Genomic DNA, 27,068 nt, shown 5'->3' with positions numbered 1-27,068 from the left:
TGGAAACAAACAATAAACTAAGTAACACAGATCAACAGAATCGGCATTAAAAATAGTAATCAATGAATCTCAAGCAGCAAAAAAGAACAAAAACAGCACTATAAAATGCTAATCTCAGCGGACATAAAAGGTGTTTTCGACTCGATTCACTGGGACCAAATCATCAATAGACCAAATGATCTAGACTGTCCTACACAACTAATAAATCTAATGAATAGCTAATACGCCCCGCAATTATAGGTCGGTGGTTAATGAATTAGGCGGAGTACGATTTTCAAATTGAACACATAGCAGGAGTAGACAATCATTTAATAGATTACCTATCGCGATTTGTTGACTTCAGCCAGGGGGATAATAATCAGTCAAATGATGAGGAGAGTCAAAAGGAGCAGGGTATGAAACAGGAGAATAAGAAAGCGCGGACCCCTAAGAGTATAACAAAAGAGTTGCCTGGAAATCAGAATGAAGAAGAGGAAACTCTTATAAGGCAAGTTGTGATTTTAGAAGGAAAAAAAAGAGAATGATAATATCATCCATAGGTCAATATTACTTAAAGAGTCCTTGGAAGACAAAGAAATAATTAAATTTAAAAAAGGAATAATCAGTGGGAAATTGCCTATTAAACAAAATACGGAAAGATTCTATATAGATGAGTCATGGTTATGAATGCATTTAGGAAAAATTGATATTAATAAAGAGTTAGTCAAACAAATCGTTGTACCGAGTCATAGTCGGGCGACAAGAGCAATCGTGGCCCTGTCGTTCTTTATTTCTTTTAAGGTTTTTGGACTAATGATCTGCGGGTGGGGATCAAGGTAGCACCCTCGTTGGAGAAGGGACCCGACCAATAAAAAGGGGACCGAGGTTTTCTAAAGGCGAACAAGATGGAAAAAGAGGGAAGAATGCGGAAGGTGGCTAACTTGATGTAGAAAAAGGAAGACGCACAGTAGGCCAGAAGACCTTGAATTTTGGCCAAAAGTCAAAAATTAAATTTCAACTAAAACATGTTTAGTCAGCTTTAATATCGCCCAAATTAAGTATTCATAATCATTCCAAACATTTTAGTTTACTTTTTGGGCCGACGAGAGTGCAATGTAGTGAAAAATATGTTTGAAATTTTTTTTTAATATAACTTTTAAATTTATATTTCAGAAGTATATATATATAAATTTCACCTTTCTGTTACATTTTTATCAGAGTAATTAGTCTGAAAATACAGTGCAATTTTTCAATTTGTTGAATTAGTTAATACTCTTGACAAACTTATAGTTTATATTTTATCATTTGACATTTTACAATGTTTGACTCACTTTCAAAACTTATCTCCAAAAAGTTCCACGAGGTAATTAGCTAAAATTTTTTTTGTTGTCTTCTTTCGAAAAAACCTGCCCCATTTTGCCCATATTGCGAAGGTGGACTAAATATACCGAAAAACAAAAATTTTCTTTTTTTCATTTTTTCGCGTTATTTTGTATAAGATATTCATATAAAATATTATTATTGTTCTAAATGAAGTTTATTTATTGTGAAAATTGCATCCTACTGTCTGAAATATTTGTTTTACACAATGGTTTCAAATTTTTTTTTATATAGATGGCGCTGTTTTTCAATTCCTTAATATCTTATGATAATGCAATGGAGGATATCGATTTTTCTAAACGAACTATGTTATGTTTATAGTGAAAATAACTCATTAAATTTCGGATTTAATTATTAATTTTCGGATTTAGCATCATTTATAATTTATCGTATATGAATGTATTGAATAAATACGTTTCACAGGTGAGATACAGGTGAAATGCATAGAAATGATGCAATATTTCCATTGGTAGATCTAAACAAACATGAACTCGGACTTGGAGGTTAAAATTTTAAAACAAGAATTGGTTGATTTAGTCCACGGAAGATTCGGTTATGTGTCACAATGCACAAATTTAGTATTGAACTATATTATGGAAAAAAGAAATGTAGATATAAAGATGGTAGAGTCTGATGACTTAAGTAGATTAACGAATTCTGTGAATACATTGTTATGCAAATTCAAACAAAAATGGGATGCATCAAATCGGATGAAGGACAGATTTCTCAAACAAAATTCGAATTGGTTGCAATCTGCTTTTAAAGTTGGAAGTTTGAGAATCAAGATTAAAGATTTAACGTCTACTTCTTCCGAGAAAAAACGTCCAGGAAGACCAAGTCTCGAATTTTATGAAAAATCGGAACGTTCGAAGAGGCCAGAAATTGCTACAGTAAGTTTAGAACTTAAAAATGATCCAAATAAATTATTACAAGTGTGTCGCTACGCTGCTAAAGAATCGGGAGATAAAGATATGGTGAAATTTGTAGACAAAATTGTAAAAGATCGAGAACAGTCAGCAAAAACAAGGAAAATGTTTGATGAGCCCAGGAATTTAATAGTAAAAAAAAAACACCTGAAGAAGCTTTACTTTTTTTATTAAACAATTCACTTTCTAAAGCTCAGTATACAAATATGAGATTAGCCAGCATAAAAAGTGGGGCTGATATATGGCCTGCTTATAATATTGTCAGAGAAACTAAAACTATTTGTAGACCACCATCAAGTTCAATCATTATAACTGAGACAGTTGCAGAAGTATTACTTCAAGGTTTATTAAACCACACCGTAAGCAGAATTTGTAGTTATCAGTCAGAAGTGATTCTTCAACTCATGAAAACAGCAAATACAGCAGAAACAGAAGTTTTATTATTATTTTAGTATCCGTAACTACTTTAATTCCTCTTCAACTATCAAACCAAAATGGTGAGATATTATGGTATAATAGAACACCTCAATCCACAAGATTTTGTCGTCCCATTAAGCTTCAGTTTATTAAAGAATCTAAAGAAGTTATTCTGCAAAACAAGATCGCTTTTGAAGAACAAATAAGGAATTTCGATCAATGTACGATTTCTTTGGAAGACAAAATTGTTCATGTGCATTTTAAATTATATTTAACTTTGATTGATGGCAAGGTCTTGAATATAATAACAAACACAAAATCCATGCAATCTTGTCCGCTTTGTCATGCTACCCCAAAATCTTTTAATGATCTATCCAACATTAATACTGACAAGTTTTTTACGAGTTCATCATCATTGCAACATGGATTAAGTCCTCTACATGCTTGGATCAGAATATTCGAGTGTTGCTTGCACATCTCTTACCACATTCAATTTAAAAAATGGCAAGTCAGATCTGGTGTTGATAAAAAGTTATTTGCACATAGGAAGATAGACATCCAGCGAATTCTGTGGGAAAATCTGGGCTTGAAAGTCGACAAACCCAAAGTTGGTGGTTTTGGGAACACAAACGATGGCAATACCGCTCGCAAAGCATTTCATGATCCTGAAGAACTTGCTGCTTGTCTCGATATCAATAAGAAATTATTGTGCCATTTGAAAAACATTTTAGTGTCTCTATCTTGTCATTTACCCATTAATCCAGATTCCTTTGAACGATATTGTTTAGCAACTGCTAAGCTTTATGTTTTTTTATATCCCTGGTTTCCAATGTCAGCTACATTGCACAAAATTTTGATTCACATTAGTGAAGTCATTCGATCATGTACATTGCCAATAGGTGCATTAGCAGAAGAAACCTCAGAGGGAAATAAGAAAAACTACAAAAGTTTCAGAGCACATCATAGTAGACAATGTCGTCGTCGTGCAACACTACAAGATATTTTTAATCGTGCAATGGATTGTTCAGACCCCATTTTATCGAGTATGGATTTGCAGGAGCGAGTTTCAAAGCAAAAAAAGGAAATTTTTTCTCCTGGGGTGATAGCTGTATTGGATTTGCCTAAAATTCCACAAACAAATTGCGATACAGAATTGCTAGATGAAGATGGAGTAGAAAATTGGACAGATAATATGGAGTTAACAGCTTCTGAAGACGAAGATGACGGAGATTGAATGTTGGTTACTTAAATATCGCATTATAATCAAATTTTTTTATATTTTTGATAGCAAAAACAGTGAAATAATTCATTTCTTATGTCAAACAATCAACGAATAAATAATTTCTCGATTATGTTGCTTAATTTTTATGACCGAACATTGTTTTACTAATTTTAAGTTATATTTTTTATATATTAATAAAAAATTAATTGTTTTAAGCGATTGTTATTATAGATATTATTCGAAAATATAATATGCTTTTCATTTTTAATATAAAATTACGAAAATTATTATATTTCCACTGCTATATTTAATTATTTAAAGGTTCAATATTATTTTTTTATTTTTGCTCGCCATATTTCAGCCTCCCTTTTGTTTGTTTTTCGGGTATTTATAGTGTATTTCAAAATTTCAACTATGAATTCAATTAACCTGCACATAAAAACCCCTAAATACAAATTTTAAAACAAATTTTATCGAAATACTAATTTTGGCACAAAACCTTGGATGCTGGCCCACTGTGAGACGTGAAGGAAAGTACCCCCCTCTCGTGATGTATGGTGAGAGTGTTCTTAATTAGTGTTTTCTCTTGTTGATTTGCTAGGCCTCCTCCTCATTACCACACTTAATTTAAAATACCCCCTTTTAAATATCCTTATAATTCATAGAAATTAATAATTTCTAATCCCGTAATTTTTATTCTAATAATATGCATTTAATTTAAAACTGAATAAAATGTACTTTTTATTTAATGAATATAAGTTCTCTCCTCTGGATTCTTGGTCACATTACTTCAGTCCTAATCAGACCGAACTAGGGTTAGGATTAATCTAAATTATCTATTGAAGAATCATAGACAATTAATTCTCAGTTTCACAATAAATGTTGCAAATCTATTTAATCACCTTAAATAGCCACTACAAGCGAGTATAGTTCAAAATACTGAACAAGGAAAAGAAAAACTAAATCTTTGCCAACAACGATGGTCAACTATTGAGAGGGAAGCGTTTTGTGTCATCGAAGCTTTGAAAAAGTTTGATACTTGGACTTTTGATTCCAAAGTACAAATTGTGTCAGACCATAATCCCCTTACCTACCTGACCCGAAATACGCTTCATGGTGAATTTGAAAGTAAATAAAATAATATTCGCTCACTAGGTCAATGCAATTATTATGTGATTGTCAGAAATTCAAAACAGGACCGTTGCAAGAGAGAAATGGAAGTATACGAAGGTCCAGCTAGGGGCCGTACCCGTCACAACTTTGTGCCTGAGATAACACCATATCTAAAAAGGTTTGATCGTCTAACAGCTCGGATGAAAGAACGAGTCGAATGCAAACAGGATCAACAGAAAGCAAATTTTGATCGTCGTCAACGATCACTATACTTCAAACCTGGTGACAAAGTTTGGGTAAACATCCACCCAATTAGTAAAAATAAGAAAAGTAGAAAATTTATGCCCAGAAGAGAAGGACCTTACGTAGTTCTAACTAATCGATCCCCAACAACTTATGAGATTGCCGACCCGGCCAGTCCAGACCAAACTCTGGGAACTTATCACGTGTCATCTTTAAAATCTTATATGGAACCCGAAGTAAAAAGAGACACTGGAGGATCTGTCGCTCCTGTAAAAAGAAGGGGACGTCACAGGAAAGATATACTGGTTCCTCCTCGAGGCGCCATCAGAGCCACAGGGGGAGTCTGTGGAGAAACTAGAACTAGCAACGCCTCCTAGAAGAAACTAGAAAAAAACTCAGAGAGTGCGTGGTAATAGACGAACGATGCAACCTGCCATGCAGAGCTCCTTACTTTTTACTTCTTCATATATGTTTTATATGCTATGTCTGTGAATGTGCTGTGTGTTTAATTATAATCATGTTGGTTAAAATAAAATAAAAAGTGAGCTAGCCATTGCCTTTTATTCCCCCCTATGCACCACACCTCACAAGTGTAAATAAAAAATAACTTATGCATGTGGATGGTAACTTCTTAAAAATTTTACAGTATAAACAAGTACATATATTTATGATCAACACTCTATTTAAGATAGAGATAATGATTTTGCCCTATTACATCAAATATCAAACCACAAAAGTGAATTTAAAGAAGCATAGTTATAGCAGTATAGTTATAGAATTTATAGAAGCAGTATAGTTATAGTAAAACTAAAAGATAAATTTAGGTAATATATTCAAAATTACTCACTGTTTTTACAAAAATTAAATTACCATCATTGTCAACTTTTACACATTTTCCACCAATTTCTGTAGCTTTTATGGTATAAGTTATTTGGTTATTAGTAAAAAACAAACAGCATACATTTTTTGAAACAAGACCTACCTTGACGTACTCTTTAAATAATATTATAACATCATTATTTACATTATCATGGACAATCTCCAACTTTATCATCATTTGAATGAATTAATGACTCTGAATAGTTGACATTTTCTATGGAAAATATTTAATTGCAAAAAATCATCTTCGGATAAAGTGTCAGGTTTTCACAGTTTGAAAAAAATATTTGGATATTTTTCAATGGTTTACCAATCAAAAGCACAGGACTAACTGTACTTTGAATGGCATGTCTTTTATTACCATGAAGCTCTGACACATATGATACAACTGGCTCGCTACAGCTTTTAAGAATTGATGGAGAAGAAAACTGCTGCTGAAGCAAAAATTTCCTAGTTATTTGACTTCGAATGCCAGTGGGCCCTGTACAACATTTCCTTAATAAAGAATTCTTTTCTTCATCGACGAACATAGATCTAATCCATATAGAACCCCAGTTCAACACACTCCTCGTTATATGAAGGAGAGAATGTACGTTGAAAGTCATATGCACCTTACCATACAACTCTTGCATGCCAACAACGAATCTTACCAAGAATTTATCGACGATCACCAGTTCTTCTTTAGATGTAGACTTTTTCAGTAGTTTAAAAACTGCTCCAACTAAAAGACTGACATGCTCAAAGTACTTCTCAGGTAACAGTCCTGTAACTGATGGAAGACATATGTACAGTAAAAAATTATAACTCTTTCTGTTTTCTATTGGTCGAGGTGTACGCCCTCCAGGTTTTGGCATTATGAACGATGACGTTCGCTTGTTAATTACCTTGGTTCGTGATTTATTACCAATATAATACTCTTGTCTGCAACTCGTTATGTCAAACCATAAACTTTCCAATTTTTTTACAACACCCAAATAAATTCCATGCACAGAATCAGTAGAAAAGCCTTGAATAACATTAAATTTTGGGATAGATATCAGAGAAGATGGTCCTTTAATACCTAAAAAATTTCTGCCAATGGAGTCTGGCAGTTTCAACCTCATCTCGGTCCTCATAAAAGACTTTCTCTTTAGCTATGCGAAGATAGCCCCCGAAAATGAGGAAATTCAAAAATTCAAACTGCATTCGTTTGACCATTTTTTGACCACAAATGACCACCTTTTAAATTTTTTTGACCACCCTTATTTTGGACATAATCCTGAAAATTAAATTCGGGGGCTAACTTCACACTTTCACGCCAAATGAATAAAAATCAAATTTTTATATTGTATTCGTTTGACCACTTTTTGACCACAAATGACCACCCTTTAATTTTTTTTGACCACCCTTATTTTGGACACAATCCCAAAAATTAAATTCGGAGGCTAACTTCGCATTTTTTCGAAAAATATATAAAAATCCAATTTTTATATTGTATTCGTTTGACCACTTTTTGACCACAAATGACCACCCTTTAATTTTGTTTGACCACCCTTATTTTGGACATAATCCTGAAAATTAAATTCGGGGGCTAACTTCGCATTTTCACGCCAAATGAATAAAAATCAAATTTTTATATTGTATTCGTTTGACCACTTTTTGACCACAAATGACCACCCTTTAATTTTTTTTGACCACCCTTATTTTGGACATAATCCTAAAAATTAAATTAGGGGGCTAACTTCGCATTTTCACGCCAAATGAATAAAAATCAAATTTTTATATTGTATTCGTTTGACCACTTTTTGACCACAAATGACCACCCTTTAATTTTTTTTGACCACCCTTATTTTGGACATAATCCTAAAAATTAAATTAGGGAGCTAACTTCGCATTTTTTCGAAAAATAAATAAAATTCCAATTTTTTTATTGTATTCGTTTGACCACTTTTTGACCACAAATGACCACCTTTTAAGTTTTTTTGACCACCCTTATTTTGGATATAATCCTGAAAATTAAATTCGGGGGCTAACTTCGCATTTTCACGCCAAATGAATAAAAATCAAATTTTTATATTGTGTTCGTTTGACCACTTTTTGACCACAAATGACCACCCTTTAATTTTTTTTTTGACCACCCTTATTTTGGACATAATCCTAAAAATTAAATTAGGGAGCTAACTTCGCATTTTTTCGAAAAATAAATAAAATTCCAATTTCTATATTGTATTCGTTTGACCACTTTTTGACCACAAATGACCACCCCTTAATTTTTTTGACCACCCTTATTTTGGACATAATCCCAAAAATTAAATTCGGGAGCTAACTTCGCATTTTTACGAAAAATAATTAAAAATCTAATTTTTATACTGTATTCGTTTCCCCACAAATGACCACCTTTTAGTTCTGGTTGACTACCCTTATTTATGCCGTAATCCTAAAAATAAGACTTGGGAGAAGCATGAATTTAGCCCCCGAAAATAAGAAAAATTACTTTCTTAACAACATTCGTTTGGCCACAAATGAACCATTTGAAAATGAGAAAAATTAAAAAATTTCAAGTGCATTCGTTTGACCAATTGTTCGTTTGATCAGTTGTTTAAAGTAACTCCATCAGCAATCGAAACTGGCATGTGTCCTCACTGTGGAATTTTGAAGAAAGATTATACTTTGATTGAAATTCCTTATGATGAAATTATTGAGCTATGTTTGAAAGAGTACATTGAAACCTTTGTGGAACAATATTTCTTGGATAAAAAACTGAAATGTCCCAATTGCGAATCAGATATGACAAAGAAAAAAAAGCCTGGTATCCATATATTCTGCGACATAGAAATTGTTCAACAGTTTCGCCAACATCACAATGAACAGACGGTACTTCAAGATATACCAGAAAAAATATTGATTCAGAAACAGCAGTATATATTAGCTGGATTCGTACAGTATATGGGACCAATCGAACACAATTCAATAGGACATTATATTTCCTTTTGCAGACGAATACGGAATTCCTGGGAAATACGAGATGATATGCTAGGTGAACGTAAACTTTTAAATGATTCATTAAATAAAAAAATTAATCCACATATTTTGGTCTATACAAATTATGAAGATTAGTCGAATTAATCTTTTTAAATACTGTTCGAATTTTTCATAAGTAGTTGTTTAATGTAGTGCACAGAAAGAAAACATATTTTCTTAATAGCTAATGATCATTTGATCGGATTTTCAATTTGATCATAAGATCAAAAGATTTCAAGGTGTTCGCTTTCTTAACAATTGAAAATTATTTAAATTGTAAAATACGAAAAAGAAAGTTTTGATATTAAATTATAAATATTAAAATATTTGTCTTTTCTGAAACTTAAATTTCAATGGGTCTACGAGACTTCGAATTGTTCAATTGTTAAAATAGTAACGAAATGATTCATGAAAGAATACCTTTTGAAAAATGTGTTAATACACGATTGGATTTACTTCTATTTTATGTTTTTTTTAGTGCTTTTAACAATCTGTCTTTATCTCATTTCATTTGTACATACTTTACATATGTTCTTACTTGTATTAGAGTAATTATTTAACACATTTATTTGGTTACAACATTGTGAAAAAAATACCTTTCTATTTGTAATTGCTAAAATTCTAATAATGATTAAGACCCGATTGTAAATAGTATTGGTAAGTTTTGTGCAGTTTGTTTGAAATCGTTTTCTCCATTGTTTTTGCATAAATTAAAGTTATGTCAGTTTGAGAATGTAATTTAATATAGTGATAAGATATGTGTTTCTATTTTGTATATAATTATTTCTATATTTTACAAAAATCAATGTTTTTAAAAATAAAATGCCTAAATGCTAATGAAGAATTCTTAGCTACTCTTAGATTTGAGAATTTAATTTAATATAGTGATAAGATATGTGTTTCTATTTTGTATATAATTATTTCTATATTTTACAAAAATCAATGTTTTTAAAAATAAAATGCCTAAATGCTAATGAAGAATTCTTAGCTACTCTTAGATTTGAGAATGTAATTTAATATAGTGATTAGATATGTGTTTCTATTTTGTATATAATTATTTCTATATTTTTCAAAAATCAATGTTTTTTAAAATAAAATGCCTAAATGCTAATGAAGAATTCTTAGATAGTAAAGCTAAATAATACTTGTTATTGTATGCTAATTTAATATATAACTAATTTTATGTACCATGGCTAAAGAAGAATAACTATTTACTATCTATATATATATAATATTGATGAGAGCTAATACACTACTGGAGAAAAAGGTGTTATGGTTGGTTTCTAAAATAACTTTATTGCTATGAAACTATTTCTACTCTTTTATGGAGGAAATATGTTAAATTTTATATATCATTATTGAGAAAAATGTTTTTAAACAGTATAACTACTTAATAATTGTTTTAGAAATGTTTTAGATTTACTACAATAAATATGTTAAATTTTATATATCATTATTGAGAAAAATGTTTTTAAACAGTATAACTACTTAATAATTGTTTTAGAAATGTTTTAGATTTACTACATCTTATTAAACTTTTATTTTTCTACTTGTAAAACAATTTTAAAATAACATTGCAGAAAATAAAGATACGATTAATGTGAACAAAACTAATACATATAGTTTTTAGCATTCCTCGTTTTTATGGATTATAATCATTGCATTTGAAGTACATAGTCATTTTGGAATTTATTTTTAAAATTTTTATATTGCAAGAAAAAGTTTTTGATCATTACTACGTTTAGATGTCAGCTATAATTAAAATATATTATATCGATATCGCTAAAAGAAAGACTGAAATAAGAATTGTCGGAAAAACTTCAAGGTCGTCATTTGTAGTCAAAAATGTTGTGCAGTTGAACGAGTTGAACGAGTGCAGTTGAAATTTGTTATTTTCCTGAATTTTGAGGACTAACTTCACGCCAGTTTTATCTTTAGGAATATGTCCAAAATAAGGGTGGTCAAAAAAAATTAAAGAGTGGTCATTTGTGGTCAAACGAGTAAAATATAAAAATTGGATTTTTATATATTTCTCGAAAAAATGCGAAGTTAGCCCCCGAATTTAATTTTTGGGATTGTGTCCGAAATAAGGGTGGTAAAAAAAAATTAAAGGGTGGTCAAAAAGTGGTCAAACGAATACAATATAAAAATTTGATTTTTATTTATTTTCGTGAAAATGCGAAGTTAGCCTCCGAATTTAATTTTTGGGATTGTGTCCAAAATAAGGGAGGTCAAAAAAAATTAAAGGGTGGTCATTTGTGGTCAAACAAAAACAATATAAAAATTGGATTTTTATCTATTTTTTGAAAAAATGCGAAGTTAGCCTCCGAATTTAATTTTTGGGATTGTGTCCAAAATAAGGGAGGTCAAAAAAAATTAAAGGGTGGTCGTTTGTGGTCAAAAAGTGGTCAAACAAAAACAATATAAAAATTGGATTTTTATCTATTTTTTGAAAAAATGCGAAGTTAGCCCCCGAATTTAATTTTTAAGATTATGTCAAAAATAAGGGTGGTCAAAAAAAATTAAAGGGTGGTCATTTGTGGTTAAAAAGTGGTCAAACGAATACAATATAAAAATTGGATTTTTATCTATTTTTTGAAAAAATGCGAAGTTAGCCCCCGAATTTAATTTTTAAGATTATGTCCAAAATAAGGGTGGTCAAAAAAAATTAAAGGGTGGTCATTTGTGGTCAAAAAGTGGTCAAACGAATACAATATAAAAATTTGATTTTTATTCATTTGGCGTGAAAATGCGAAGTTAGCCCCCTAATTTAATTTTTAGGATTATGTCCAAAATAAGGGTGGTCAAAAAAAATTAAAGGGTGGTCATTTGTGGTCAAAAAGTGGTCAAACGAATACAATATAAAAATTTGATTTTTATTCATTTGGCGTGAAAATGCGAAGTTAGCCCCCGAATTTAATTTTCAGGATTATGTCCAAAATAAGGGTGGTCAAAAAAATTTAAAGGGTGGTCATTTGTGGTCAAAAAATGGTCAAACGAATGCAGTTTGAATTTTTTATTTTCCTCATTTTCGGGGGCTATCTTCGCATAGCTTTTCTCTTTTATGTTATACTTTACCGCGCCGTTTATGGTAAAACCTGGATGAAGGCACCAGGAATAGCTATAGAATCTGTGAAGATGGGTTCGCCGCTCATCGTAAAATCAAGTTTATACTCATCGTAAAATTTCATTAGCTGTTTGTCTTTAATCAATTGTGTTTTTAAGAGTTCCGACGTCATCATATTCTTAGAATTGTATAAATACTAGCACGCATATGGCAGCCTGCCAGTATTTTTCCCATCACCTGCTGTGATGATGTTTCATGTAATTCAAACCAACTTGTATATAATGTAAATATGTTCAATAAAATATTAGTATTACAAAGGAGCTATCTTCGCTTACTTCAATGGTGACCCGGACGTCTGACGATACAAGCAACTTTTATTTTTCATCTTTCCTGTGTTTGCTTCTTGTATTATTCTTGGATTAATAGGAAACTGCAACTATGGCGGAATCGTCTGCAGTAAAAATTCCCATATGGTCGAAGCAACTTTCCAGCTTGCGGCACCGAAGCCAATTACAGAGAGCAAAACAAAGTTTAACTACTGTCTCGCCCACCTTCCTCCCGAAGTAGCCACAGTTGTAAGGGACGTCATTATAACTCCTGACGCAGACGATCCTTTAAAAAAGCTGAAAGAAGAAATTATTGCACGCTGCGGGGAAACAAAGTCCCAGGAAATTCGACGTGTATAGTTGTTTCCTAGTTGTTCTCTGGAGAGCAACTAGGAGATAGAAAGCCTAACGAACTATGCAGAAGAGCTGAATCCCACAAAATCTCAGATTCCGTACTTTTGGAACTATTTTTAAATCAGCTACCGCAGCATGTTCAGTCGATATTGGCCGCAATCCCTTCACTTAATTCAACAAGAGCTGCTGAAATTGCTGATAAAGTAATGGAAGTGTCAACTTCAAGTGAAGTTAGCGAAGTCTCTTCAAACCAACCATGCACCTTTGAGCTTTTAGAAGAAGTTAAAGCACTGCGAGAAGAAGTAGCAGCATTGCGGACACGCAGTAGGTCTCGCAACCGGAACTATGTACAATTTCGTAATCGCCAAAGCCAATCCTCATCTCCACATCGAAACTCCAAAACGTGCTTCTATCATCGAAAATTTAAATCGTATGCTAGAAAGTATGTCAAACCCTGCATCTACCAGAAAAACCAAGAAAGGCAAGAGTGAGTGCGACTTACATCTTGCCTCCAACAAATTGTCGCCTTTTTGTTAGAGATAGACAATCTAACAAACAATTTCTAGTGGATACCGGAAGTGACTGCTCAATTATTCCAGCAAATAAAAAAGAAAAAACTCTTTCTCCGATACAGACCTTTAAAGCTGCGAACAATACCATTATAAAAGTATACGGTAAGAAATTGTTAACTTTAGACTTCGGTCTGAGACGAAAGTTTAATTTTCCATTTTATATTTGTGATATAACTAATCATAATTATAGGTGCAGATTTTTTATACTATTTTAATCTAAAACCTAATATTTATATTATAATGTATTTTTCAATAACAATTCAATATTATTATTTTCTGAAGTTATAAGACTATATCCTATATCCGAAGTTTTTATAGTAGTTGATGTGTACTCTACTATTTTAAAAAAATTTATTGTTATTATAAATTGTAATTTTTTTAATGTAATTACAAATTGGGTATGTAAAAAAATGTAAATTACGCAGGAGATTATATTGAAAAATGTTAATCTATTGATCTATATTACATATTCATATCAACATCTATATTACTTATCTAAATTATATGCAGCAGTGAAAAATCTAAAAATCACGTATTTTGTACCATTTTCCATTTGACAATCATTTTTCGCACTTTATGCTTACATTTTTATTAGTTAAATTAGAAATTTTAAGATTTCTGATTAAATGTTTTCAAACTCATTAGCATTTACGACGGATTTATGTGCGTGCTTAAAAATATAGACATTTTTATTATTATTATTATTTTTCAATATTCATTAATTAGGCTAAAAGTGTGATAAAAAAAGTTAATTAATTAGACTACGTCTGGCAATATAAATTGCGTCTTCCGACATATGCTAATTAATAATTAGCTTAAATAACATGTCCTATTTCTTGAAAGTCTGCAAAGTAGGGCAGTTATATAATTTAGTTTTATAAACTGAAATTAATTTCATCAAAAAATACCCACGCACCTTCTTCATGTTATCTTTGTAATTTGGCGAGTTTCGGTCAGTTTTTTAGACAACCAATTTATTCTAAAAATAAACAGTATCATAAGCTTTTTATTTCCGACTAGGGACTTCTGCCACCTGCTAAAATTTTCTTCTACGCAATTTTTGAGACATATCCATTTTCTCAAAGGTGTATTTCACGCTTAAACGTTTCACTTGAGCTATGTATGTCTAGGCACTAGAGATGAGTTCGGGCTGACTTGTAGAAGTTCGAGCTTTTCGGAACCAAAAGAATTTATAGATATATAGGATTGCTTAGAGCCAGAGATGTACAGTCAGTCACAAAAGTCTACATACACCCACTAATATTCGCAGATCTAGCACTTTACTCATATTTTTGAATATACAACTTAATTTTCGTTAACATCTTGGATAATAACTCAAATCTAACAAAAAAAATTATGAACAAATTCGCTAAAATATAGCAAAAATTAACAACATATTAAATTATATAGTCACAAAAGTCTACATACAGAGACAGAACAGTACATACTTTCAGAATTAAATGCCAAAAAATGTAACATTAATACTTTGTAGGACCCCCCTTTGAAGTAACAACTGCCTGAATTCGGTTTGGCATCGACATAACCAGATTTTTTGTCGTCTCAGGTGTAATTTGAGACCATGCAAGCTCTATTGCCTTCTTTAGGGTTTCCTTGCTTGTTACTCATTGCTCCCGAACTCTCTTATCAACTTCCTCCCAAAGGTGCTCGATGGGATTAAGGTCTGGGGACTGTGGCGGCGAATAGAGCTGTTTAGGCGTTTTATAGAGTAGCCATTCCTTAACAATCTTAGCTGTATGTTTTGGGTCGTTGTCTTGCTGGAAGACAAAGTTGTTCCCAAGTCCCAATTTTCGAACCGATGGAAGTAGATTGTCTTGCAAAATCTTCAGGTATTCAAATCGATTCATTATGCCATCGATAAACACTAAATTGCCAACTCCAGCGGCCGCCATTGCTCCCCAAACCATAACACTGCCTCCACCGTGTTTCACAGTTGAAGTCAAATTCTCGGGATTCATTTCTGTGTTTTTTTTTCTCCAGATTTTTCCGCGACCATCACTCCCGAACACGTTGAACTTACTCTCGTCTGTAAAAGCAACTGTTTTCCAAAAATTAAAATCTTGGTCAATATGTGCAGAAGCAAAATCAAGTCTCTTTTGTTTGTTAGTTGATGAAATGAACGGCTTTCGTCTAGAAACTCTACCATTGTAGCCGGCTGATCGAAGAATTCTACGAACAGTCTCTGGATGCACTTTCTTTCCACTAGCTGTTGCAATTTGATTCGCTAATTTTGGAGCACTAATTTTCGGATTTTTCTTCACTTTCCTTACTATGGCTCTTGCATCACGATCATTAAGCTTCCTTGGACGACCACATCGATATTTGTTAAGCACATTTCCACGCATAACATAATTTCTGTCGATTGTTTGAACAGTGGACCGACTTTTTTTTACAATTTTTGCAATTTCTGCATAAGATTTATTTTCACATTTCATTCTGACTATCATATTTCGAAGTTCTAAAGATGTTTCCTTTCCCTGACTCATTTTGTTGAAGTTACAATGTCAAAAAATCTCGGGAAATGAAGGTTAGAATAGATAACGAAACATGTAACCTCAAATTAAGACAATCTTCCAAAATCACTTCGTATGCAAATTTTTTTCTCCCTTTGCCAATCAGGTGTATGCAGACTTTTGCGACTTGATAATTACTATACAAATCACAAAATTACCTAGAAATTATTATTTCTGAATATTTTTATTATGGAAAACAAATTCTTTAGAGAAAACTGAAGGAGTGATATGATTTTTAAAATTGAAATTTAATTGCTTTTTGAGAAACCTTTATTTTGATCAGTGTATGTAGATTTTTGTGACTGACTGTATATGTAGATGTTCATACAATGTACTGGCGTATGCACTATGTTTTACCGATTTATATACATTAGTTAGCTCAGACAACGTACGCTCATAAATATATACCGACGTACATAAAAGAGTTTGGCGTTGATTACAGGAATCAATTACAGCTACGTAATCAACTACTTGTAATCGTGATTACTATTTTCAATGAATGTATTCACGTAAGCACAATATATGTATATACAATAATACATACACTCGGTGTGTGTATATATATATATATATATATATATATATATATATATATATATATATATATATATATATATATATATATATATATATATATTGTACAGACATTCGACAATTATCTTTATGTAAATAATAGAAGGACAGTAAGTGTTAAAAATAAATATTTTTCGCAAGGTCTGTAATTGGTACGTTTTACAAAACTGATTGCCTAATGCATGTCACTTGTCCTTAAATCATACCAATTATGTAATATTTATTAAGTAAATAAGTAGACCGCGAGGGATCAAAATCAATTAATTTAGTACATAATAATGTAATTTTGAGTTGTTACACGTATAGTAACAGTATCAGAGACATAAGGGACATGTAACAGCTGGAAGAGGACTGAGAAAAATTGGGAAGAAATTATTGATTTTATTACTAGCTTATTAGTAAAAATATTGAGTTTTAACGATTTATCGATGCATCAATATTTAAACTGCAGAAAAAGAAAAAAAATTGCTTTTTCCATTTTTAGTGCCTAATAAAAGTTTAGTCAATACGAATTTTTTTTTGTTGCTCTGTGGAGTTTTTTTAAAATTGGTATCGAATTCAAATATGGCGTCATATAAACCCACACTCACCATATATGCCCAGAAATATTCATTGACAGTCTTTTAAATAATCTCATTTACTATGGAACCCCTATGTCCGGATCATATCCATGAAAGTTGATAAATTTTATAATTTTTTTTATACTTGTAGTGTATAAATTTCTATTTATTTTTGGACTTTGTATACTTTCGTTTAAAAAAAAATATTGGTGGTCTTAAAATAGGCGTGCATGTGAACAAAAGTTTATAGAAAAATATTTATAGAATTTTTTTTTGTTAAAAAAAAATCTTATTTAGTCTATCTTAATTAGTTATTCCTATTTAGTTAATTTTAAACCGCTTATTAAAAAAATTATTAATGATTAGAAGGTTTATATGTTGCTATTTTTCATAGTTTCTTGCATTTCAAATTAAAATTTGGGTTTTCAATTTCCGAAATTTCTCAATTTTCTTGTATAAACGCATCTTTAAGATTGATTAAAAAGAAGTCTATTAAGCTTAAATGCTATTTTTAATTTGTAATAAATTAGCCATTCATTCTGAAATGAATAAAATAAGGGAATGGTGCTAAAATGAGAGTTAGGAAGCTATTCCAGGTCATTAACCACTTAAAAGACAGGGTTTATAACTCCTGCAATGTATATTTGTGCTTTTCTTATCTTAATATAATTCGAAATTACTCTATAACTTGAAATTTCAATTATCTAGAAGATCTTTGAAATGAAAATTTTAATACGAATAAATTATAACTAAACGTGTTTTTTTTTAGTCTATAATTATCTCAACCTTTCTTCTATTTCTTTTATGTAGCAAAAGTTTTTTTTTCATTTAACTTGTTCTATTTAAAAAAAAAAAAAAAACTTTAAGGTAACAAATTAGAAGACGAATAGAATAAGCAAAGTAAGGCTTTTTCTTAAGATTGTGGTTAATTTGATGTGTGATTCCTTATATATTATTTAGTACATTTTTTTAACAAATTTTCTAAAAAAATGAATAGTGAATGGCATAGAAGGGTTATATAATAAGTATTGAAAGATTCTTATTTCACTTTTTAAATGCTATTTTATATGATAGTTTAAATAACATTAATTCTAAATTTATTCAATTCATTTTCTAACAATTAGTTCTGATTTCTTAAATTAAAGAAAAAATAATCAAGGCATCTCATTCTTGAAATAAAATTGATAGCTACTAACAATTATCTATTGTTAGTGTATGAACAATGAGCCATTTTCATTGTTAGAAAACAATCTAAGCTTTTGTAAAACCATATTTGGCCATTCTAACTTGTGCCTTCAAGATTGAATGTGCTTCTTAGAGTTCTTGCTTTACAGCAAATTGATTTTGGGAATTGTTTCCTGCGTATTGATAAAAAGTTCGAAAAAGCTCGGAAATATCACTGATAACATGCAGTGTGGCCGGTATTTGTATGAACCTCCTGATCATCACCACCACAAAAGGGATGCCATGAAGATTTTGGAAACCAATCATTTTGTATGCGTGAGCAAACTTGGGTTTGGTTCCTTTGGCGACATGTATAAAATGATTGACTTATTTGGCCGAGAAGTTGCCGTGAAAATTGTTCCCCAAGAAGTCGCTAGGAAAAGCGAAATTGAAATTAGGCCAAAATTGTCTCATCCAAACATTATCCCCCTCCTCCTTAACTTCCATAGCCCGAATGTAGCTATTTTTGTGATGCCCATTCAGCGTAACACTTTGCTACATACAGTCCTAGACAGGCATTTTTTTAATCAATCAGGTGCCCTAGGCTGCTTAAAATCATGGCTTCATGGCACTCTTTGTGGTCTGAATTATTTGCACTCAAACGAGATCGGTCACTTGGATCTAAAAGCAGATAATGTGTTGATTTCGTATGATAACAGAGCTGTTATCAGGAATCATGGAATGTTCTCTTTTACATAAATTTTAACTTTAACACAGAAAAATATGACTAAAATGAACATTAAAATACAAAATGCACACTTCAAGCTTTACTTTTTAATTACTCTTGTTCATTTATATATTCATTTTACTCGTCAAAGCTCCTTAAAACTGTATGGGTATGTTTGCCACCTTGTGGCTGAGTAAGATTTTGAATTCTTAAAATTTCTTCATTTCATTATTAACCAGGATGAGTTTTGACTCGGTTTGAGTGTGTTAAAAGAATAATTTGGTTTTGCAGGTCTGAACTTGGATTGCCGTATATATACAGGCCTCCAGAGGCCTTCGAGAGTGAGGCAGTAGTTGAGGGTAAAGCGTTTGATTTGTGGGCGTATGGAATGATGGTTCTGGAGCTTCTTACCAACCAAGCTTTTGGCAGAACATCATCTTACGTCGGAAGTTGGCAAAAGGATATTTATCCTAATCTTTTCAGCCTTCTTCAGGTAAACAGATTTTCATACATATTTATAAATTTTTATTTAACTTTAATTCAACCTAAACTGACTCAAAGCATATTAGATTTCGATCAAAACTAAATTATAAAAAATTCAAATTAATCTGATAAAAATTATGTTTTGCACAAAAAAAATCTTTTTTAAGTCTTTTTTTTTAAAAAAAAAACTAACAATGAAAATTTTATGATTAATGTATTTGTTGATAAATTAATAATTTCAAGATATATTTATCGAATTTTATGATTATCTTATTTCATGCATTTATTTTGTATTCCTCTAAATACATCTCATCCATTTAACAACTTAAATACAGTGAAGTGTGTTTTTGTGAAATAGATGATTTAGAGAAATAAATTATATTTTTTTTTAAACGAATGCTCTATGCGTAAAAATAAAGAAGAAATGATTTCTGATTTAATATCTTAGTTTCCACGCAATCCTAATATTGTTCGAAATAATAACCTTAAATATTTTCGTACACGATATTTTAATGGGGTTGTGGCGGCAAGAAGCCAATAGATGGCAGCATCACGAGCCTGCAGAAGGCCTTGTAAGCAACACTAATAATTCCAACATTTCAAAACTAATTTTAAATTATTTGCTTTGTCACAATAATTGTATTATTGTTTATTTATTAATTTTATATTTATTTATTAATTTAATGTTTATTTATATTATTTGTAATTTATCTTATTAACTGTACAACTTCCTTTTAACTGTAACCACTAATAGATTGATAATTGATATAAATAAGCTTCTCGTAAAAACACACATGTTGTTACTGAATTATGTAAGATCTAATGAATTATAATGTTAAAATTAAATAACTGAAACCTTAATAAATGTACTAATGGAGTCAGAATAAGTGTATTTATTTATTGTCAAAGAAAGACAAGAACATTGGTGACTTCGGTCAATAAACACGGTCAGTCAGTAAACACGTGAACTTAGCGAAAGCATGCCTGAAAAAGGATCGGAAGCAAGTGCTGTGAGCATCAAAATACCCCCATTCTGGGTTGAAAGACCAGAAATGTGGTTTCTTCAACTGGAAGCTCAATTCCGGATTGCTGGCATTGTAGCCGAAGAAACAAAATTTAATTACCTCGTGGCGCAATTTGAACCACGCTTTATCGAAAATATTTGGGATATAATCAAAGACGCGACCTCAAATAAGTACACAGCTGCAAAAGAAAGACTTTTGTCTACATTCACAGAAAGTGAAAACAAAAAAAATTAAAAGACTGCTGACCGGAATTGAGCTTGGCGATATGGCACCAAGCCAACTTCGACGCCAAATGAGATCCCTTGCTGGAAATGAAGTCATTTCCGATAAAGTGTATTATATACTAGAATCAAGGTAAATCATATTTTATTAGGGAGAAGGTGAGGTTTACATCTTGTAACGTTTAGAGCTGAACAACAACTAACTAGCGCGGGATAACAAAAGGTTGAGTTGAGTCGCTGCAAGGCGCATTTACACTGAAGATTAAATACATGATAATTCTCTGGCGCTTAATTAGAAGGTTAATTATGAATTATTAAAATTTAAGAGTCAATAACGAATAATTAGAGAATTAATCTGGTGACTGGTCTTTTTTCCCGAGTTGATCTCCTTAACTGCATTGGATTTCTCTGGGTTACAGGACTAGAAACTGGAAGAGAGGAGGGTATGGTGGGTGTAGAGCTGGATACAGGAAGAGAGGAGGGAATGGTGGGTGTAGAGCTGGATACTGGACGAGAAGAGGGAATGGTGGGTGTAGAGCTGGATACTGGACGAGAAGAGGGTATGGCGGATGTAGAGCTGGATACTGGAAGAGAAGAGGGTATGGTGGATGTAGAACTGGATACTGGAAGAGAAAAGTGTACTGTCCTGGGCCTATCCTATTTTAAGTGAGAGTTTGACGCAACGCAAGTTGGAAACTGCGTACCTCACTCATAGTCTTGAAAAAATGAAGGAAATCAACGTAAAACTTCAAGGAAATAAAGTGAACATTATCAAGGCTAAGGGAATCATATCTTCAATCATCGCCAAGTTTGATATCTACAAGTCAAACATTGGTCGCAAAGAGCTAATGCAACTTCCAACTCTTAAAAAGTGTTCAATGGCAGATATCGAGATTCTCGAAAATAAAATCTTAATTTTTACTGATCACCTTGATCAGTTATGGAATCAAGATTTAATGAAATTAGAAATTCCGGATTGGATTTTCGATCCTTTCTCTTTTGAAGTTGTGGATAAGCTCACTTCCTCTTTGTAGACTGAGATTTTAGATTTGAAGTATGACTGTCAGGCTAAAGTCGTCTTTAAAAAATACGGTTACGAGTTAGCTTGGGTAAAGCTTATGGACACTTATCCACAATTGTGGAAACAAACTGAACCGCTTCTCATCTCGTTCCCGTCAACATATTTAGTGGAGAGAGGATTTAGTTCTGTCGTCCAGCTGCTCACAAAGCAAAGAAATAGGTTGGACATTTGCTTCAAAGGCGATCTGCGTTTGAATCTGACAAACATAAAACCTGACATTCAAGCTTTAACTGAAATACATCAAGCACAGGGCAGTCATTGAAGTGGTAAACATGTAAATTCTCACTCTTCATTTTTTTTCTCAAATTTTAGTTGTTAACGTCTTAAATTTTTCTTGATTACATTAAAATATGAATTTAAAAAAATTTACTTTTGTTTTGATGATTCCGTTTTAAATATTATTTCTTTGTGAAAAAAAAGATGCAAACTATTTTTCTAATTAATAAAAATGTCAGGATAAATTTGCCTCCTTAATTGCATTATAATTTAAATTAAAATGAAATATAACTTACCATATTTTCAGTGTTTGGTTACTCACAAGCAACAATGAATGGTTTTTGAACAAAAAGAGAAAGGGGCGATATGTGTCAGCCAACCCCAAGAGGGGGGCGATGGTCCACAAAAGGTTGGGAATCACTGCTTTAAAACATTTTAAGATTCTTAAGAATTTTTTAAGACATTTTGAATATCTTTAAGGTGAATTAAGTTTGTCTTCAAAAATTCTTAAGAATGCTTCCTGGGTTAATGTTGCCTTAAAACATTTTAAGATTCTTAAGAATTTTTGAAGACATTTTGAATAAGTTTGAACTAAGTTTTTTTTCAGTTCACACAAAATTTGTCTTTTGATATTTTCGATAATGACCAAATCTTAGTTTCTGGTTAATTTTGTGAGAATTTAAATAATTCTCTAATTAAATTATATATTTTAAAGATTTTCTGCCCTTTTTTTCCTAAAGAAATTCTTCAGATTTCTGAAGAATTTCTTAAGATTTGACTATCTCTAAAATTTCTTAAGAATTTTTGCAGACATTTTGAATATCTTTAAGGTGATCGAATTAAGTTTGTCTTAAGAAATTCTTAATAAAATATTAAGATGACAGTTTCCTAAGTTAACGTAGGAATCTTATTAACCTTAAGATTTTTTAAAAATATTTTAAGAAATTTTGCAGACATTTTTAATATTTTTAGGGTGAATCAAGTTTGTCTTAAAATCTTAAGACAGTTTCCTGACATAATTATGTTACCTTAAAGCATCTTCAGATTTTTCAGTTCACAGAAAATTTTGTCTTGTCATATTTATGATAATGATCATATCTTGGTTTTAGTCTAATTCTGTGAAAATTTCAATAATTCCTAAATTATATATTTTAAATGTTTCTGCGCTTAGTTGTAAGTCTGTTTTGCTGATCAAAAAGCGAAAAAAAATGTGCATTTATATATCCAGGTAATATATTTTTTTCTTTACATTTGCAAAATCTTGGGTTCCTGGGATATAATATTCAACATATTGTTTTAATTTATATTTCCAAAGCTAATATTGCTTTATTCTTATAATGAGGAATGAGTTACTAAATTAAAAAGTGAAATAAGATTTTTTTTCTTTTCAAGAACTTATAAGTAGATAAGAATATAACTTTTAAATATAATCATATTTTAATTTCCTCGTTGTGGTGTGTAAAATAATTTACGGTTTTTAAATCAATAAATATATTTTAATTTTACCCATATTTATTTCAAACTGAACAATTCATTAAATATGGAATTAATGTACACACTTGTAATAAAAGATTAAATCTTGTTCTGCCGATAATAATTCAATTTTAAAATGATTTCTGATCTAAATTATCTTATTAAGTATTATCAATAAATGAGTAAAGAACTTTAAAATCGGGAGCCCCTGTTATATTCGGTGACTTGTAAACACGCCTATGTATGTACATATGAAAACAAACTAAGGATTAATCACATAACGGTTAATAGAAATTGTGGTAACATGATGTTGACATCATTAAAGAAAAGAATATGGTAGTAAGCAGAAACTGAGTTTTATAGCAACATTTAACATTAGTCTAATTACGTAAAATCTGATTGAAATAAAAAATCCAATGCTTTACATATATACATTTTAATAAAACATGATTTTGTTCAGCTCTGCTAAAATGCCTCAATGTTTTGTCTAGGGCAGCTAAAACTGTTAGCATGGTGCAGGTACGAGCAGTATAAAAAAAGTCACTTATTACTTTCTAAAATGAATAAATACACTGTAAGAAAATCAAAGCATTACGAAAAACTCTGAGCAACTCCTTATATGTATGTATTTTCTTTAAATATCCCCATAATATATTTGGAAATTTAACAAACATAGAATTTTGCTAAGTTTTAAAATGACAAACCTAATACTTTTATTTTAAAATATATTATTTCATTAGACTATATCTATCTATCTATATAATATATATATAGAACGTAACAGTGTCATTAAAATGAGCATATTTTCACTGTAAAAGTACATTGCTGAACGAAACCAATATATATGTATATAATAATATGAATCTCTACATAATAAAAATAAATAAAAACATAAAGAAAAACATCCAAAGAAAGTAAATAAAAAATTTTATTTCACCAACTTAAAGAAAAAATAAGTAAAATCTATTGGTGTGCTGGTTCTTTGTATATCACTGTAAAAAAAGGAAAATAGATATACAAAACTAGAAAAGTAGTCATTACATCTTGATATTCTACAACTTGAATGTCATCTTTAATTTTAATTAATGTAAAATTAATCCAATAAGCACTTACTAATACAATAACATGCAAACAATCTCTTTATTCAAAACTTCATTAGCTATAAGAATTTATTACAGAAAATGCAGGTATAATTTGTGAACATGAACTACTTTTAAAACAAACTGTTTCAAGAATTCACAGGAAATTAATTTCAGGATTTTTAAAAATATGCAAAAATTAGCTGCGACAACGGGCGAAAGATTAATTGAAAAACAATAGAATTATGCTAAAAAGTGAATACTCAAGTAGACAATTTGAATTTCATGTATCATAATAATATTGAGATTTAAAAAAAAAGTTCAAAAATTAAACAGCAATAACTATATATACAATACAATATCATAATAATACTATATACAATACTATATACAATACACAAACTATATACAATACACATACTATATACAATATAATAATATAGAGATTTAAAAAAAAAGAAAATATAAAAATTAACAGCAATAACTACCAAAAAAAAAAAAAACTATCAAAATGCAACGTAAATTTAACATTAATCAAGGGTGTCATAAAGTAAGTACTTAAATGTGCAATTTAAATTTCTTGCATTGAAAGAGCTAATCGAAAAACAGTGGTATTTGTGGAAGAATTAGACAGAAGTTATTCTTCAGCATGAATTAATAATGGTACAAGATAGTAAACATTTTCGAGTTTTACCTGAGTATATTTTTGCAAAATAGAGTCTGCTGTAAATGCAATTATGGATTCGTTGTATCTATTTTCATGACTATCATTTTTAACACATAAAATATCTGAACAAAGATTACAAACATCAGCATCATTTTTATAAAATTTCCTGGTTTTCAATTTTTTCCCAAGAAAAATCGCTTTATCACAGCAAACAATTATTTTGAATATTTTAACAAAATATATCTTTGAAGTAAGAATGGAAATAATAGAATCTATACGGTTAAATTGTTGAGAATATTCCTCAGTAGAAAATAATATTTTTTTATGCATTGCTCTTTTAAATGTAAGGACTTTACTGTTATCTAATGGTGTATTTAAAATATTTTCAAGAGCTTCTTTTTGAATTTTAGGTAATTTTTCACTTGTGCCAGATCCAAAAAGTACAACGTCTTTTACTACGAGGGTCTTTTTTGTTTCCTTCTTACCACGCTTCATGTCTTCAATGAATTTTCGTACTCTTTCATTCCTAATGTCTTCTAACACTAATGTTTGAAGCAATGTTTTTTTTCAAATAAGCAAATAAAATTTGCATGGGAACTCCTTTTGTACCCTGATGGAAATTTTTTAATTTCCCTAGAGCATCCTCATATGCAAAACAGGAAGATGCACATAAGGGACCCCACGATTTCACTTTGTCAGGAAGATGTAACAATAAATGAACATTATACGTTAGTTCCCCTTCACCATAAATTTCTGTCACACCTGTCACAAATTTCTGAATGGCAGATTCAGCTGTCTGCAAATCACTAGACTTTATATTTGTGCCTAGAAGAATAGTTATAGCATGCACAAGTAATATCCAATGATTATACGTTGTTGGATTCAGAACATTTAATAACAGCACAGGTGAAGTGAGCAAAAATATTCTCCACTCTGATGCTTTCCAATGGATAACATCTCCGAAGGAATGGAGTTTTCTTGTGACTTCACTGGGCTCTTTCAAATTATTTATTCTATCATTTACTTCGGAAACATCTCTCTTCTTCAGACAATAAGCTTCATCAGATGTTGACAACCGTAAATTAACAAACTGTCTTGTAACGCCTAACAAAACAGAATGCATATAGTCGGGGACAAACCCCTCAACCATGTCAAAATAAGGATACAGTTTCATTAAAAGGGAAGAACCCTTCACACCTTTTACCGGTTTATCCATATTTACTGCAATTTCTGCATACTCAACAGATGTGCCAAATGTCCGTTTTGCAGGAAGAGGGTTTGAAACTTTATAAACTCTGCTGTGACCCCGCCCTCTTTCTATTCTCTCTCCCTCATTTTCACAAAATCCACAACTGAATTTTCCATTGTACTGGTTGAAATTTTGCAGCATGGCACGTGCAGGAGCATCTGCAGTGCATAAAATTGGAATCACTCTTGAAGAAAATATCTTACCATTATTTTTCCACGACAGTCCTTTTTCACATAAAACTTTAAGTTCTTCAACAAAAGGCTTTAAATAGGTTTTAAAAACAGGTTTGCTTGAACCAAACCATAGGCCACACATCATTATATTTTCCTTACGTTTTGAAGGAGGTAACTCATTGATCATACAATGGATAGGCCAAAGGTTATACTTTGCTTTGTGGTACATTGGAATACCATCCACATTGTACTGTAGAGTTAAATTGCTTGTCATTTCAGACATTAAGTATTTATCACCACTAATAATATCCTTATAATAACCGTCTCGATTAATACAGTGAGCACGATAGTTCTCTATATCAGCAAAG

General features: G+C 31.0%; 1 protein-coding gene across 1 annotated transcript; it reads right to left on the bottom strand.

Annotated features, from left to right (window-relative positions):
* Positions 1–1,178: 1,178 nt before the first annotated feature.
* LOC147804064 (uncharacterized) lies at positions 1,179–26,983 on the bottom strand. Its single transcript, XM_087150460.1, has 4 exons — positions 25,807–26,983; positions 21,157–21,385; positions 15,116–15,878; positions 1,179–7,292 (listed from the first exon to the last, which is right to left on the bottom strand). Exons 1-4 carry the CDS (start codon positions 26,981–26,983, stop codon positions 6,387–6,389), a joined length of 3,075 nt encoding a protein of 1,024 aa, XP_087006586.1. The 3' UTR covers positions 1,179–6,386.
* Positions 26,984–27,068: the final 85 nt, after the last annotated feature.

This window comes from Parasteatoda tepidariorum, chromosome 9, assembly GCF_982258835.1.
Source record: "Parasteatoda tepidariorum strain Cologne lab strain chromosome 9, Ptep-v5.0, whole genome shotgun sequence".
NCBI lineage: Eukaryota > Metazoa > Arthropoda > Arachnida > Araneae > Theridiidae > Parasteatoda > Parasteatoda tepidariorum.
This window is presented reverse-complemented; position numbering and strand designations above follow the sequence as displayed.

Coding starts and splice junctions, on each gene's coding strand:
- LOC147804064 (XM_087150460.1), bottom strand. CDS start 26,983: ATGTCTGAAATGACAAGCAATTTAACTCTACAGTACAATGTGGATGGT. Junction 21,386..25,806: donor CATTAGTGTTAGAAGACATT/AGGAATGAAAGA, acceptor TTTCTCTTCCAG/TATCCAGTTCTACATCCACC. Junction 7,293..15,115: donor GGGAGGAAGTTGATAAGAGA/GTTCGGGAGCAA, acceptor ATCTTCGCATAG/CTAAAGAGAAAGTCTTTTAT.